This window comes from Apteryx mantelli, chromosome 37 (genome assembly GCF_036417845.1).
Source record: "Apteryx mantelli isolate bAptMan1 chromosome 37, bAptMan1.hap1, whole genome shotgun sequence".
Taxonomy (NCBI): Eukaryota; Metazoa; Chordata; class Aves; order Apterygiformes; family Apterygidae; genus Apteryx; species Apteryx mantelli.
Window position 1 is genome coordinate 323,658 of NC_090014.1, and position 16,221 is coordinate 339,878.

At 58.7% G+C, this 16,221-nt stretch overlaps 1 protein-coding gene across 3 annotated transcripts; it reads right to left on the reverse strand.

The window, feature by feature from the left end:
- Positions 1 to 1,418: 1,418 nt before the first annotated feature.
- DPF2 (double PHD fingers 2) lies at positions 1,419 to 16,221 on the reverse strand. 3 transcript variants are annotated; one of them, XM_067314852.1, is made up of 11 exons: positions 16,145 to 16,221; positions 11,964 to 12,124; positions 11,768 to 11,875; positions 11,346 to 11,509; positions 8,861 to 8,953; positions 8,009 to 8,087; positions 4,758 to 4,895; positions 4,362 to 4,490; positions 3,992 to 4,104; positions 3,650 to 3,731; positions 1,419 to 3,061 (listed from the first exon to the last, which is right to left on the reverse strand). In XM_067314852.1, the coding sequence occupies exons 1-11, from the start codon at positions 16,174 to 16,176 to the stop codon at positions 2,985 to 2,987; spliced, it is 1,176 nt and encodes a 391-aa protein (XP_067170953.1). In that variant the 5' UTR covers positions 16,177 to 16,221; the 3' UTR covers positions 1,419 to 2,984. The 3 variants fall into 3 exon arrangements, with proteins under 3 accessions (XP_067170953.1, XP_013810859.1, XP_067170954.1); XM_013955405.2 differs by lacking the exon at positions 16,145 to 16,221 and adding an exon at positions 14,197 to 14,245; XM_067314853.1 differs by lacking the exon at positions 16,145 to 16,221 and adding an exon at positions 13,056 to 13,188.

The following is a 16,221-nucleotide window of genomic DNA, read 5'->3' on the forward strand; positions in this document are numbered from 1 at the left end:
AAGCCTCACCGTGACGTCGGCGTTCGCTGTCCGCAGCCACCGGGGACCCAGGCGTCCGGGGGCCCCCGCTGCCCCCCCCACACTGTGGGCGCGATTATAGCATGGGAGCCCGACACCTATTAGGCGAATTACGGTACCCCACAGACACCTGCTGCCCCAGTATTGGGTGTATTACGGCAACACTCCATGGGTTTTCCCATCTATTCCATGTTCCCCCCCGCCCCAGAACCCCCCCCAGGGGACCCAGGCGTCCGGGTGCCCCTGCTGGGGGCACAATTATCGCACAGAAAAGCCGATGCCTATTAGGCGAATTACGGGACCCCATGGACACCGGCTGTCCCAGTATTAGGTGTGTTACGGTAGCACCACCACATCTGCTCTCCCATCTATTCGGTGCATTATGGTAGCGGGCAGGGTGCACGGCGCTGTACATCAGCCTGGATCCCCTATAGCAGCCTCGGGGGGGGGGGGTCTATACACTGCCCGGACGCCTGGGCCCCTGCGAGCTCCCGGCCTTCGTCCCAATTCGGGCGATTCGCTCCGTCGCCCTCCCTAATCCCCCCCCTCCCTGGGATAAGGGGATTAAACCCTTGCGTAAGGCGACAGCGGGGCCAGGACCCCCCGGGGGGCCCCTGTCCCCAACCCCCGAACCGGGGCTGCACAACCTCAGTACGAGCCACCGGAGAAGCCACACGCGAGCCATTAATAAGGGAGCTTTTACCCCAAAAACCGGGGCAGCACAACCTCAGTACGAGCCACCGGAGAAGCCACACGCGAGCCATTAATAAGGGAGCTTTTACCCCAAACGGGGCAGCACAACCTCAGTACGAGCCACCAGAGAAGCCACATCCCCTCCCCTCCCCCCCAAAAAAGCCAAAAGTTGGTGTTTTTTTTTTTTCCTTTTTGTTACGAAAACAAGCCGTTTTGGTGTCGTGGGTTTTTCTTTTTTTTTTCTTTTTTTCCTTTTTTTCCTTTTTTTTCCCCCGGGGCAGGCGGGATAAGACACACATGTGAAGCTTGGCGGGGAAGGGGGGGGAAGGGGGGGCTTCGCCAGCCCCAAAATCCTTAAAATTTCCCTCGAAATTGAGCGCTCGCAAGTGGGAAAGCAGAGGAAAAACCGGGAGGGCCAAAATTCCTTAAATTGCCCTCCGGCTCGAGCCCAGGCAGCTGCTTCCATCCCCAACTCCGCAGCTGTTTTGAGCCTTTTCCCGTGGATTTGAGCCCTCAGCGGCGTTTTGGGGGGGTTAGTGGTGTTTTTGAAGCCATTTCCGGCATTTTTGGGCTGTTAGCGGATCCAATTCCGCCAGGTCGCTCACGTGGAGATGGAAAAGGAGAGGAAAAGCCGGAGCAGCAGAGCCCGGGCGGCGTTACCCCTTCTCCAACCTCATGCCGGCGGCGTTTAGAGCCGTTATCAGTGGTTTTGGCCATTATCGGCATTTCTAAGCTATTACCAGATCTGGTTGCTTGCGTGGAGGTGGAAAAGGAGCGGAAAAGCCAGAGTCGGAAAGGCAAAATTCCTTAAATTTCCCTCTGGATCGAGCCCGGGCGGGTGCCGCTTTCGCGCCGACTCCTCCACAGCGGTTTTGAGCCATAATCAGCAGTTTTGAGCCATTATCGACGTTTTGGGGCCGTTATCAGCATTTTCGAGCCGTTCCGGGATCCGATGCTTCCAGATTGCTTGCCCGGAGGCTTCCCGAATCGTCCCGGTCTCCGGGCTCATCCCTTTCCCCTGAGGAGCAACATTGGAAGGGGAAGGGGGGGGGTTCGGAGGTAGGTTTCGAAGCGGATTTTGGAAAAAAAAACAAAAACAGGCACATTTACGTCACCGAAATCCGATGGCGCCGTCCCCGCTCGGACGGGCGCCACCGGCCTCTCCAAGGGCTGTCCCAAAAAAACCAAAAATCCCCAAATTCATCCCACGCATCTGTCCTGGAAATGTCACCGCCGGATCCGAGGAGCCGGAATGGCCAGCGCCGTGCCAAAGGCTTCTCTTCTTCCGCTCAAAGAGGCGAAAAAGCTCCTTTCCAGTCCCAAATTTTATGCTGCGGTGGTTTCTGAGCGATGGGCACCAGCGCTTCCGGCTCCGGAGCACCGGGAAATGTTGGATTTGAAGCCATCACGACCAGTGACTCTGGGCGAGAGCCGCTGTGTCCAAAGTGCGGCTCCCGCTTCAGCCAGAGCAGGGAAAAAACCCGGGAACGCAGGATTTTCCCTCGTTTTGGGGGTTGGAGCAGGAGGTCGGAAGCGGGAATACGCACGGATGCAGAGTGAGTGTCGTCTGTGGAGCCGGCGCTCCGGCCGGCGGTGGTTTCTCCGGCGATCGGGCAGGAAAAATAAAAAAAAAAAGCAACGGAAAATAACCCCCTCTGGAAAAAAAATAAAATAAAAATAAAAGGCCCCATCCGCTCGAGGAATCCGAGACGAGGCCACCGGAGCGGATTCGGGGTCTGAACGCATCCGCTTTCTCCCTTTTCCTGCATTTTTTTTCCCTGCTTGGAGAAGCAGCAAAGCCAGAGTGCGGGAACGTCTCTCTCCGAGCGGGAGGACGATGAGGCCGAAGCAGCGTGATTCCCCCCTCCGGCAGCTCCGAAAAGGCGAATCCGGCTCGTCGGCATCTCATTGGGAATTAGCTGGGATTGTTTTTTGTTCTTTTTTTCCCCCGGAACAGTGGAACAGACTTCCGCTTCCGGCCTCGCACGGTGCAGGGGAGGAAAAACAAACTTCCCGGATTCGGATCTGCTTCGTGAAGGAGAGAAATGAGCAGGTGCGCGGGAAAAAGCCCCAAAAAAATAAAAAAGCCCCAACAGCCCCATTCCCGCCCTCCCCAAATAATAATAATAATAATAAAAAAAAACAACCGGAAAACAGGAAAGACTTGGAAAAAAAAAAAAAGGAAAAAAAAGAAGCTATATAGTAACAGAGCCCTGTAGGTAGCAGAGAACTCCTTTTTCTTCCCGGTTTTTCCCCCGCCGAGCGGAGCCGGATCAAGAGGAGTTCTGGTTCTGGTAGATGGAGGCTTTTTCCTTCAGTAGATCCAGACACAAGTGGCAGCTCCAGCTCCCTGGAAAAAAAAAAAAAAGGTGGAAAACGGGCGATCGACCGGGAGCAAACGGGGGACGGACGAGGCCGGAGAACGTTGCAATCCGGCCCCGAATGCTCCAACCCTTTTTCCCCGCGCTGCTCCGCGGGCTGGTCGGAGGCTGGAGATGGTTTAAAATGAACAGGGGCGGCCGGAGGCCGAGGAGCCGGTCGGATTCTTCCGGCTGTTTTCGGCACCTTCGAAGTTTTGGGTTGTTTTTTTTTTTAAATAAATAGGATTTTTGCTCAGACGCCGTGAGTCAGCACAAAGGATTTCCAGGCGTCTCCGTCTCGGCTTTCTGCGGCCGACAGAGGCGCTTCCGGGCGCCGGGGCCCTTTTTCGCGATCCGAAAACTCTTATTTCTCCGTCTGCTCCGGCAGCGGGAAGGAGGAATAAGCGCGGAGGGCAGGAACAGCCCGAGAGCTCGAGGCAGGGAGACAGACGCCAGGTTTTTTAATAAATCAAGTCCGATTTCAGCCAAAAGCAGGTGCGCCTTGCCGCTAAAAGCCAACGGCTCGGGGGAAATCCCGGGAAAAGCCAGGAGGGATTAACGTGGGATGAGGATCTTACCTTCCGGCGGCTCGGACATGGGGGGAGTGAGGCAGTACATGTGATAGCCGCGGTCGCAGTCGTCGCAGAAGAGCAGCTGGTCCTGAGCCGATGGCACCGGGAAAGAAAAGGGAGAGAAAATTCGGATGATTCGAGCCCCGTTTCCCAGTAAAAGCTGGAAAATTGCCCCCCCCGATGCCTCCAGATCCGGAAAAGCTGGGAAACCACCCTCTGAAAATCACCCCACGAAGCGGGCAGCCGTAAAGAGGAGCAGCGGGCGGATGCGGCACTGCTCGCCCTTCCGCTGGCGTTCCAGGACTGGGCGTTCCCGAGGCGATCCGGCCGCGGCGCCGGGATACTCACGTCGTTCTCGGAGGTGCCGCAGATGTTGCAGCACTTGCACTCGATGCACTGCCAGCGGTACGTCTTCACGGCCGCCATCATGACCGGCGTGAACTGCAGGCACGAGGGGTGGCCTGCGGAGCGGGAAGAGCGGCGTGAAAGCCACGTTCCCGCCCGGAAAAGAGCCGGGAGCAGAGGGCGGAGAGCTAAAGCCGCCGCGGAGGAAGCCCAGGGGCGGCCAGCGACGCCGGAGAAAAGGCGGAAGGGGAAAGGCGAAAGCCGTGTGAATAGAACCCGAGCGGCTGAGCTACCTAACGCCCTTGGCTCTTCCCGGCGGGAATACGCGGGTGACGCCTGGCAGGAGGCTTTCCCGCCGGAGCGGGGTCCTTACCCGATCGGCCGCAGTCGGAGCAGGAGACCAGCTCTTCGGGCTGCCCCGTCTTCTTGTTGATTTTGGAGTCGCCCAGGCAGAAGTCGCAGTAGTTGTTGGGCAAGGCCAAGCCGTCGGGGCCCTTCTTGGCTGCGGCAGGGGGGAAAAAGCGGATTTTGGTGGAAGGGGAAGGATAGAATCCGTTTTCCATGGGCGGACACCCGGAACATCCCTCCCCAGGAACCTCGGAGCCGCTTCGAGACGCTCCCCGAGCTCAAAACGGAGGCGATGGGACACAGGGGGCGATTTTGCACGGATTTGGAGACTCCGGCTATCTCCGAGGCAGTGGAGGGGGGGAATCCCCAGGCATCCAGCTTCCCAGGAAAGCGGGAGGAAAAAAGCGGGAGCGTCGCTTACATTTCTGCTCCTCCGACCTCTGCGAGACGGGTGTCGGGGGCTGCGAGTCGTCCTTGTCGTCTCCCTCCTCCTCGGCCAGGTGGGAGTGAGCGTAGTGGTAACTCAGGCCCGGCCGGTTCTTGTACCGCTTCCCGCAGACTATGGAGGGGGAGGGAAAAACATCGGAAAAGTGGTTGGAGCAGCTGGAAAGCCGCCGCCGACCCGCTCCCTAACTCGGCTCCCAGCCCGCGGCGCCGGTTCCTGCACTATAGGGCACCCGCCGGGCCGGTATCCGAGACGCTGGGCCGGTTTCTCCCTTCCTGCTCCCCCCCAAAATCCCATAGGATGCTTTTTTGCCGATGCCGGATCCTGCTGGAGCCGGGACATGAGCGGTTCCTAATGTCAGCAGCCCGTTAAGCCACCCGGCTGGCCCTCAGCTTCCCTCGAGGAAGCGGAAGGCGGCAAGGAAGAAGCGTCAGGGGGGGAAAACATGGGAATTGATCCAAGCAATAAAACGCCGCAGGGAAAATCCCATCCAAAAGCTACTGGGAAGCATCTCCCACCCGGAACAGGAGCCGGCCAGCTCCTGAAACGGCCATTTTTACAGGGAAAAAAATCGAGGGCATCGCCACGAAACCTCAAAAAACGGCAAACCGCCGCCGCGACGAGCAAATTCGGGAAACGAAGCCGCTCGCCCGAGGCTCGGCTCCTCCGACCCGCTCCGGCCCTCCCGGAGGGCTCCCGGGCCGGAGCCGCTGCCTGCCGCTGCCATTTTTCCCAAATCCCAGCAGGGATCGGAGGCAAAAGCTCTGATCCCTGCGGGAGGAGCCAAATTCCCGCCCTTGGAGCAGCACCAGGAGCTTCGAGCGAGCGGAAGGAGCCGCCAACGGCTCCGAAATTCCGTTTCGGCACCAATTGGAGAGCTCATTTGGCCGGGAAATTACAGCTTTTTTTGCGCCGTGTAAATGCAGAGCCGGGGAAAATATGAAGCCAAACCCAACCTGCTCCTAGCGTGGCGGAAAACGGGGCCAGAAAGGAGGGGAAAAGCCCAGCAGGAGGGATCCAGGCTCCGAAGGGGGCAGCGAGAAGAGGGATCGGGGCCGAATCGGCCCCCTGGGAAGCGTCAGAGGGGGATTTTGGGATGCAAAACGAAGCCCTACAGCAGGAGGAGGTGTCAGACGCAACGTTTTCCCATCGTCTTTCCGTGCCATGGGCAAATCGAGATGCTGCGGGGATGGGAAACGGCTTTGGGAAAAGATTCCCAGTCCCGGCAACCGCCCGGAGCTTATCTCCGTCGCCCGAAGCACAGAGAAACCTCGTCGGCCCTAAAATCCCGTCTATTTGCTCCAAAACAGGGGGGAAGAGGCGACGTTTTTCCACCTCTCCGTCATCGCGACGAACCCGAGGGGTTTAAAGACTTTTTCCCCCCCTTATCCGGTATCCAGACAGTGGGGGGGTTTCCTCTTCCCAAACGCCGCTGGAGAGCTGCCCCTCCTCGAGCACCGCTAACCTCGGAGCCATTTTAACCAAAAAGAGGGTTTTTTGGGAGAAAAAAGCAGCGATACGCTCCGGCGTTTCGTACAAAGCGGGTCCCAATCGCGCCGGGTTTGGAAGCAAAGGAGTGGGATGGAAACGCCAGCATGTTTTCCCGCAGTTCCCCCCCTCGCTTCTCCCGATTTCCAACCCCCCAACTCCACGACACCGCGGCGGCAGATTCAACTCTGTTTTCCGAAGCGTCCTTAAGGAGGCCGCTCTCCCGGAAAGGCGGCGAGGTCGGCTCGGACGTCGGCTCGGCGGCTTTTCGCCCTCGGCCTCCTTTTTTTCCCCCCCTTTTCCCTTCTTCCCTCCCCGGCGGGGTTTGGGGGAAGGAGCGGTTTTCCAGGAGAGGCAGGAGGAAAATTCAAAAAAAAAAAAAAAAAAGGGGGGGGGAGCGGGACCCAAACGAAGGAGGGAAGGAGGAAATCAAACGGAAAAAAAGGCGGACAGAGAGCGGACTACCTCGGTCGGGAGGTTTCAAGGAATGCTTTTGTTTGTAACTATCTGAAACACAGAAAGAGAGTCGTGAGAAGAGGGGGGAACCCAAAACCGCCGAGAGCACAGGCAGCGCACGCAGCAGGTCGCACTCACGCACCCGCGCCAGGCGGCAGACAGCAGAGGCACTCCGGGAACGGGGAGAGAAAAGGGGGAAGGAAGGAAAAACAAACGAATAAACAGACCAACAGCGACTTTGGGGGGTTCGGGGGGGTTCGGTTGGTTGGTTTGTTTTCAGAAGGACTCGGCGTCGGCTCCGACAGGACAGGAGGAAGGAGAGAGAAAAGGTCGTTTGAGAGCTGCGGGTCGCCGTTTTCCTCGACCGTCTCCATCGAAATGGGGTGTTTTGTGGGGGTTTTTTTTTCCTTCCCCCCTCCTCTTGCCGGGTTTTGGCAGCAAGGAGGAGGAGGAGGAGGAGGAAGGTGGCGGGGAGGGAAAGGGAGGAAGCAACGGCACGGAGCGCTGCGAGGCAGCGGGAAACCAGGCCTGGCGCCAGCAGCAGGCCGGGAAGGGCCAGAGCCTCGAAAATAAACCCTTTAAAGGGGGGTTTTATGGAGAGCAGAGGGAGCAACGCGCAGGACAGAGCCGTGCCGGAGCAACCGCCGCTGGGAAAATCCCGGAGGAGCGGCAGCGGCAGCATCCGGCAGGGTCCCGAGCTGCGTCCCCCATCCTGCGCCGGCCTGGAGCCATTTTTTCCCTGCCCCGGGCAAGGGGAAAATTTGCCTCCAGGGGCTCCCAAGCGGCCGGAGCCACGGTGGGATATCGGATCTCTCCGCCTGCTCCAGATAAAAGCTCCCCCGCATCCCAGAGGCCGGGATGGAAACGGAGAGCAGCTCTCGGCAGCCGGGAGGGGACGGAGTTGCATTTCCGGCTTGCAAAGCCGTTCGGGGTTTAAGGAACGGCGTCGGCGGGCAGGACTCGGGCTGCGTTTCGGGGCCGCATCCGACCTGGGGATTTGCAGGCCGGGCAGTCGGAAATAAGGAAAAAAAAATCAGGTTTTTCCCCATTTCCGAGCGCTACGTGCAGGGCTGGGAACGCCGCACAGCAAACCGCACGCCCCTTCGCCCGGCCGAAACAGCGCTGCCGGCGGGGAGAGGATCACGTTTCCCCATGGAAAACACAAGCGACCGTCAAGCACCGGGGCAGGGCTGCGAGTCCGAAGGGGTCCGAAAAAACACCCTCCTCCCTCCCCGGCGGTTTAACGCTCCCTTTTCCGGCAGGATTTAAACGTTGGTACTCACTGTCGCAAGCGTACGGTTTATCCCGGTCTTCTAAAATGGCCGCGTCCAGTTTCTTGCGAGCCCCTCCGACGCCTTTGCCCTGCGGAGCAGGGAGGGAAAGGAAAAGGTTGAGCCAGGCCGTGGGCAAACTGCCGTGGTGCCGAGGCTGCTCCGAGGACGCCGGGGCGACTCGGCGGCGGAAGAAGCGCGATCCGACACTGCCCCTTAGTGGGTACGGCCCAAAATGGCCCGAAAGCAGCCCGAAAGGGCGGTGGGCGGCGCTCGGCAGGAGAAAGGATTGCCGAATATCGCCCCAAGCATTCAGGATTGCGCCGCCCCAATCGCTTGGGATCGTCGGCGGGTTTCCGGGATCCTATCATCCAAATCATTCGGGATCGTACCGCCCAAACCATTCAGGATCGTACCACCCAAACCATTCGGGATCGTCAGCATGTCTCCGGGATCACGCCGCCCGAATCATTCGGGATCGCGTTGCCCGAACCCTTTGGGATTGCCAGTGGGTCTCTCCTGGAGCGTTTGGCTCCGAGAACACCTAGGATTTCCTTCGGGAAGGGGCAGATCCACGAGAGGGATCTCCAGCAAGGGACTACTGGGTCGGGAAGACCCATCCGCTCTCTCGGAGGTCCCTCGCATAGTAGGTGGCTTGGATAATTAGTGTTCGTTAGCCGAGCCGCGTTAGCCACCATGTTTGCTCTGCAATTCGGTTCGGCACGGAAACATCGGAGCCCCGGAAGGCGTCAGGAGCTTTTGAGCTGTCCGGGGCGTCTCGGTTTTGTGAGGAATCATCATAAAACCGGCACCGGGGCCCAACGGGATGGAGCGCAGCGCCGCAACGCGCCCGGCTGCCCTTACCTTGGCTTTGCCCTTCCCTCTCCGCTTCGGCGTATCTTCTTCATAGTCTTCATCGTCCAAATCATCCAGGAAGTCGTCCGGCTCAAGAATCCGCTAGGAAAAAGAAAAGGAGAGGGGTTATCGCAGGCAAAACCTTGGCACGGATGAAGGGAAAGGAAAAACAACGGAGGGAGGATGAGGATACATCAACGCGGCCTCAGGCCGCCTGCCAGCAGCCGCATCCGTTTCCAACCTGTTACACGCGAGGAAGAGGAAGGACAGGACATTCTGGGGAAGGAGAGGGGGATCCGGCATGTCTTATTCCCCACTCCAGGGAATTTCGGTCCCCCGGATAAGGTTAAGGCACTCGCCGCATCTCCACTCATCGCCGAGGCAGCGGACGGCACGTTAATTCACCTTCTTTCCCAGGCAGAAATAGAGGCGGCGGCTGCTTTCCCGGAGGATTTTTGCCAGGAGAGCTGCGGGAAAGCAACTTAACTCAATCTCCTGAGAGGATCTTCTCATCTGGCAAGTGGCAGAAGGGTCCGATAAGGCGCGCGGACGCTTGAAGAAACAGCAATCAGGAAGGATGAGGACTGGGAAAAACTCGTCACGCTGGGCCATTTTCCAGCCCACTCCGGCAAACGGGCGCTCTGATGCCTATCCCGGGATCCGTCCTTCCACGCGTCCGAGCGTCGAAACGACCCGGCCTGAAACCACGTTTCTACCTAAAACCACTCCAGGGAAAAAAACGCAGAAACAGGGCCAGAGGCAAGACGGCGCTTGGAAAAAACAACCCATCTCGACAGAAAAAAAAAAGGTCTCCGTGACCCGGAACGTCCTTTTCCAGCTGGGACCGAGGCTAATCCGTATGAACTCGGCCTTTGATCCGCTAAGCCGATGATTTCCGACCCGGAGCTCGCGTCCACGGGGTGTTTGTGAAGGCGAAAGGGCTTTATAAAAAAAAAGGAAAAGGGGAAGATGATAAAAACTCAGCGCCGATCGCAGTAAAGCTTAAACCAGAGGTTTGGAAGGTTTTCATCCAATTCCGTCTCGGATAACGCTCGATCTGGCTCCAGGCCTCGGTAGCACCTTGATTTCTAAGGAAAAGGAGCTTCTGAATTGGGTCGAATCAGGGTAAATAAGGGCTGCTGAACCCGAGCTATTGAGCCAGAGGCAAAAGGAGGAAGATCGGAGCCCCTTTTTACCGAAAATCAACAGGAATTGGCTCAAACAACCCAAATCCGCTGTCCCTTCTCTCCCCGACTCGTTTCCTCCGTCAGACCAGAGCCGCCCGGAGCGAGCGTCATTAGCGGCCGCACGAAAAGCCTTTTCGTGCCAGGCAGGGATTAAACGGCTGCAAAACAAAACAGTGTCCGTAAGCGGCCAAGCAAACCGCAGCCAAAATTACCGGGTTTCTGCTAGAGGCAAAAACAGAGGAAAAAAACTTCCCCCTGCTCTGAGTTTGGGGGGGAAAAAGCAACCCGGAGAGGAGAGAGACCATCCCGGGCTGCCGAAGGAGCGGGGAGGGTCGTGGCAGAGCGTAAAATCACTCTAAATGACTTCGCAGCGGTCGAGCGCGCCGAAAATCCTGAAGCACGCCTTTAAAAACGCCGTTCGCCCGGGATTAAGCACAGGCGGCGAGGGAACGGCGACCCGCGGAGGCCGGATCAGCGGCAGAGCGGCCCCAATCCCTCATCCATCGCGGCCAAAGAGCGAGGTCCGAAACGGGAGGTTCGAAATCCTTCCGCAAAGCGCTTACCCTTAATCACAGCAAGCCCGGATCGCGTCAGCTGTGCGAAAAGCAACCTGTCATCCGTAACCCGGCTAAATTCTCGCCCTCGGCTTTCCCAGGAAGCTTCTTCCTTTCTCTCGATTGGGAAACTCGTCTCCCTGCCTGCTCTTTCGGAGCTCGTCTTCAACGGGCTCCCGGCAAAGCCGGCGCTCGGACGAGCGGCTCGGCAACAGCCCCCAAACCTTTCCTTTTCAATAAATTTATTAATAGAAAAAAGCTTCGGAGTACGATCCCGAATAAAGACTCCGGTTTGCCAAGATGGCTCGGTGCTTATATAGGCTTAGGAAGCCAAGCAGGAGCGAGGAGGAGAGGAGGGAAGAAAAGGGCAGCGGAAAACTTCGGGGTTTTGCCCAAGACAGGGAAAAAAAGAGGCTCGTCCGAAGGCATCCGGAAGGCGAGCAAATCCCATGGGGCCCGGTGCAGCTCCTGGAAGGAGAAGCATTGGGAAGAGGCTACCAAACCGCACTTCCCGCTTCGCCAAGGTGCTGGAGACCTCGGCTGAGCCCCGGAGCCGGGAATTCCGGGCGTTTCTAACCGGGGCGTATCGGCACAAGGAGAGGAACTGTCCTGGCCTCCCGCTCTCCGGGAGCATTGTCGCTCCCCGCTAAATCCATCCTCACGGGGAGAGAGAGACGCAAAAAGGAGGGGGGGAAAAGAGGAAGAGGGACGGACTGCGCGCGGTTTCCTATGAAATTCCCGTCGGCAACGTACCTTCCGGGCCCGGCTGTTGGTGACGGGGAATTCGCCCAGGCTGTCGTCGTCGAGGCGAGGATCCGGCAGGGCCCGTTTCTCCAGCGGGTCGGTGCGCAGCAGGGCCTCCAGGCTGCTGCCGTCCTGCGAGATCAACCCTTCCTTCTTCAGCGTCTGATCGGCATCTGCGGGAATGGAGCGGCGGGAAGGAGAGCGTCAGGCGGGAGCCGGTGGCGCTCCGCCACCTCGGATCGCGCCCCCTCTGAGCGGCGCTTCCAAGCCGCTCTCCCGCCGCGAGGGCTCCGGCGAAAGGCATTTATCGACCCTCGCTGACGTTAAGCGGCTTCTCCGGCAGCAGCTGGCTCGATCCGGGCACGGGGCGGAGGAAAGCAAGGAAAAAGACCACCGGCTGCATCCAGAAAGCGGGAACGGGAAGGATTTACCTGGTTTAATAGACGGGAAGGAGAGACGCGGGTCCTCCGGAGGATGAGCGCGGCGTTTTTTCCGCCAGCGGCGAGCGGGGTAGGAATAAAGCTGCCCGGCGGCTAAACCTTTGGAAAAGAGGCAGGGAAGAAAACGTGAGGCGGCGTTTCCCGGGACGAGGCGGAGGCGCCTTCCACCGCCGAGCTCCGGGCATACCTGGGCCCCGGTGCCGCTTCTCCATCCAGATGTAGCAGTTGCTCTGGGCCACGCCGGTCTGCGAGTCCAGGAAGGGCAGGCGGACGCTGCGCTCGGCGCACAGCCGGGCGTTGTAGTTGTGGCACTGCTCCATGGCGTCCCGGTAGTACTGCTCTCCGAGGCTGCCGGGCGAGGAAAAAGAGGCGGCATTAGCGAACCCCCGCGTCCAGAAGCGGAGCTGGGAAAGGGCAAGGAGGAGGAGGGGGGAAAAAAAAAAAAAAGGGAAGGAAAACTGCCCCCCTCCCCGTCGGAAGCGGCGCGCTCCTTCCTCCCCATCATCCCCGCAAAACGGCTCCTCCGGCGGCACGCGATCCGAGGCGGCTCCGGGAGGGAAGACAGGACACAGCCCTCCTTTCCCATGCGGCGCGAGCATGGAGACCTCCGGCTCGTCGCCACAGCCTCCCCGTCTGCTAACGGACAGTCCCGCGGCCTCTTCCGCAGCCAAAAAACCGCGGATACAAGGCGGTTTCGAGCAAATAAGCAAGTCCCCTTTTTTCCCCGTTATCCCAAATTGGACAAAGACGAATAGGGAATCAGGCGAGGGTTTGAAGGAAGGAATAACGAGCCCAAAGGTGTGCGGGAGCTGGGAGCGCTGTCTAGCCAGAAGCAAGCGCCATCCGCAGAATATCATGCTGGATAAAAAGGAAAGGAAGTTTTGGAGGAGGCGGAAAGGGGTTGAAATCGCTTTTTCATGGATTTTTTCCAGCGCGGGTAAAGGTCGGACGCGACAACTTCTCTTTCGGTGTGGAGAGACGCTAGCCAAAAATAAAACCAGGAGCGTTAACATCCAGTGCACCGAGAATAAGGAAAATATTGGTAAATGCAAATGCAAACTGGATGCCAAAAAGGATCCCGTCATCCCGTTTCCTTCCGGATTCGTGTCATCCGGAGCTTTGCCGGACAAATGGGACGCCACGTTTCAAAGCACTACTCGCCGTCTCGTCAAAAACGGTCCCGGCCCGGGGAGCCGCTTTTAAAGAGATTCGGGAAGTCCGGCGGGCAAAGCCCTTTTCCCTCCGCCGGCTGCTCGGATCCGGAAACCGCTGCCGGCACCTTTCATGTGGGGAAAAAAACATCCGGGCCGGGCTCCAAGCTCCCCAAAAAGCAGCATCCGATGTCACAGCGGTGGTTCCCGAAGGGAAGAGGCGTCCTAGCACTGATTATCCGCAGCGAGAAAGGGGTGAGAAAGTCCCCGAACGGCTTTTTCTCTCTGGCGACGGCAGAGGGAGCCCGAAGGCCAAGCTCCGATGAAGACAACCATTAAAATTCCTGAAGTTTGGGGCGGCGAATCCCTCCCGGAGCCGTTAATTTTCTCCGAAAAGCCTGCTTCCCACCCGAAGAGCCAACGCGGTGCAGCTCTCCCTAAAACTTCCTCGCAACCTCCCAAATTAATTCCTGCCAAGAGGAGGATTATAGAGGGGAAAAGGAAGATTCGGCCTCTTCAATGCCGATCGGACAAAACCGGAAGAGGTTTGGCAGTCCGAAAGATTTCCAAATTCACGTGGGGAAAAAAGAAGGGAGCAATCAACTCCCCAAAACGATAATCCGCCGTTATTTTTAGCGGTAAATCAACACGCGTCTCCCCGGGGCTGGGTAAGAAGCAGGCGAGGAATTAAGCGCTATTAAATTTGTAGGTTTGGAGAGTTCCTTCGGGGTTCTCCGAAGCCCAAAAGCGGGATTTGGCGGTGGAAACATGCCGGAAAACGGGCTTTTTAAAGCGCTCTTCCGGCGGGAAGCTGCCAGCAGAGAGATCTTCCCAGAGAGTTTAAGGCAGCTGTCGATGCGCCGCAAAATAACTGCTGCAAAACAAACTTCTTTTTTTAAAAAAAAGGCTCCAACAAGGAGAAAAAACGCTGCGATTTCCTCTAAATGCAAAAAAAAAAAGAGCGATTAAAGGCATTAGGATGAGCTGATGTTTTACCGGAGCGGGAGGAACATTTCCTATGCCAGAAAGTAGATAAATGGGTTTGACAAACCAGATTATTGCTCCCTCCGGACTTTTTCCGGCTCGGAGCCGTATACGGCGGCTCTGTGACGCCGAACCGCTAGCGCTAAGCGGTTTTTAAGTGCCTTTAAGTGCAGCTTCCAGGAAAGCGGATCGTCGCGGAAACGACCCTGGCGGTTTCGCGTGTTTTAGCTAAAAAAAACCATATCCCCCGGAGGGGGAAAAAAAGAGCGGAAAGGACGCGCCTACCTCTCGCGGGCGTCCATGCCCCGGCCGGGCCGAGCTTTGCGCCGAGACGTCCCCGTGCTGCCGACGGGGCGCTTTAAACCCCGCGAAAAGTCCGCGGATGAGAGCGGAGTTCGGAAGGAAGGAGGGAAGGGGAAAAATGAAAGCGCGGCGGGATTTGGCGGAGCCTCGCGGCTAAAGCCCGGCCGGCGGGAAGGCTTTAAAAAAAGGTCAAATAAATGCAAAAAAAGCCACCCCCCTGCTGCTTTCTCTGCAAGGGAGCGATCCGCACGGATTTTTTCCAGATTTTTTCTGCTGCCGGCAGAGGTATCCCGAAACGCTCGCGGGGAGCTAATCGAGGAAGCAGCCGGCAAATCTGTTATTAAATAAATAAACAGGCCCGCGCAGCAGCGGAGGGCGATTTAAGGGCGCCAACGGCTCGGGGGGGGGGGATGCAACGCTCCGGCCGGCGCCTCCCTCCGAACAGGCTCTCCCGTGGAATCGGAATGGCCGGGATGCGGCAGCTCTGCCGGGAAGGGGGAAGGAGAGCGGAAGGTGCCCCGGGGAGGGCGTTCGAGCTCCCTGCTCCTTCCCGCGGTGGGGAAAAAAGCGGAAAATTCTACATATATAACCTTGAGGTCACATAGGGCACCTTTTAAGTGGCTTTTTTTTTGGGGGGGGGGGGCAATATAGGGCCTCCCGTATAGGGCCATATGGTGTGACCTCCTGCACCATCCGAGATGTTTAAAGCCCCCCCCACAAGGCCATATAGCGGAGGACTTTACACCCCTCCCCAAGGGCTCTATACGGCCCCTCTCAGAGGGTTATATAGGGGGCAGACCCTCCCCCCAAAGCTCTACGTGCTCCCCTCCCTTTATGAGGCCCTATGGGGGGAGCCCCACCCCCAAGGTTCTGTAGGGCCCCCCTCACAGGGCCCTATGAGGGGATCCCCCCACACCCTCTATAGGGCTCCCTCACAGCACCATATAGAGAGAAATCCGCACTCCTAGTGCTCTATAGGGCCCCTCTCACAGGGCTGTATGGGGACAGGGACACCCATCCCCCAGGCTCTATAAGGGCCCCCTCAGAGGGCCGTATGGGGGGGAAACCCTGCTCCCCAGCTTCTTTAGGGTCCCCTTACGGGCCTATATGGGGAGGACCCTTACTCCTGGGCTCCACAGGACCCCTCATAGGGCCATACAGGAGGGGATCCCTCCATTCCCCGGGTCCTATAGGACCCCCTCAGAGGACCCTATGGGAAGGCACCCCACACCCCCAAGGCCCTGTAGGACCCCCCAGGATCTATAGGATGCCTTCACAGGGCCATATAGGCGTTCTCCCCCCACAGGACTCTATAGGGGATCTCCTCACGGGGCTCTATAGGGAAGAACTCCACACCGACGGTGCTATAGGTTCCTCAGGATCTACAGGACCCCCTCAGAGGACCCTATAGGGAGGGGCCCCACGCCCCCCCACGGCGCTATAGGATCCCCAGGCTCTCTAGGACCCCCTCAAAAGGCCATATAGGGGTTCTCCCCCCACAGGACCCTATAGGGGACCTCCTCACGGGGCCGTATAGGGAGGGACCCCACCCCCCACGGCGCTATAGGTCTCCCAGGTTCTATAGGACGCCCTCACAGGACCATATAGGGGTTTTGCCCCCCACAGGACCCTATAGAGGGACCCAGGGCCCTACACCGGAGCCGCCCCCGGCCCCGGGCCCTGCGCGGCGCCCTCCCGCCGCTGCCCCCGACCCGCCCTCGCTTTCCGCCACCGAGGAAACTTTGCCCCCAACAATGAGACCGGCCGCTTCTCGCCCCCCCACCCCGCTCCAGCACCCCCCCCCCAATTCCGGCCACTTGGACTCGCCCGCGGGGGGCAGCGCCCCGCACCGCGCGCCCCGCGCCGGACCGAACCATTCTGCCCCCCCTCGCGGGGGGGGGGAAAGGGGAGGGGGGAGAGAACCACTCACAGCTTGACTACATTCTGTACCACCGCCGCCATCTTGCCTCCGCCGCCTGGGCCCTGCGCCGCCCAGCGCGCATGCGC

What these genes read in the sequence shown, in the direction of transcription:
- DPF2 (XM_067314852.1), bottom strand. Translation starts at nt 16,176, where the DNA reads ATGGCGGCGGTGGTACAGAATGTAGTCAAGCT. An exon ending in CCAACAGCCGGGCCCGGAAG is followed by an intron (nt 8,954 to 11,345) that starts GTACGTTGCCGA and finishes TCTTTTTCCTAG; the next exon opens with CGGATTCTTGAGCCGGACGA. An exon ending in CATGTCCGAGCCGCCGGAAG is followed by an intron (nt 3,062 to 3,649) that starts GTAAGATCCTCA and finishes TTTTTTTTCCAG; the next exon opens with GGAGCTGGAGCTGCCACTTG.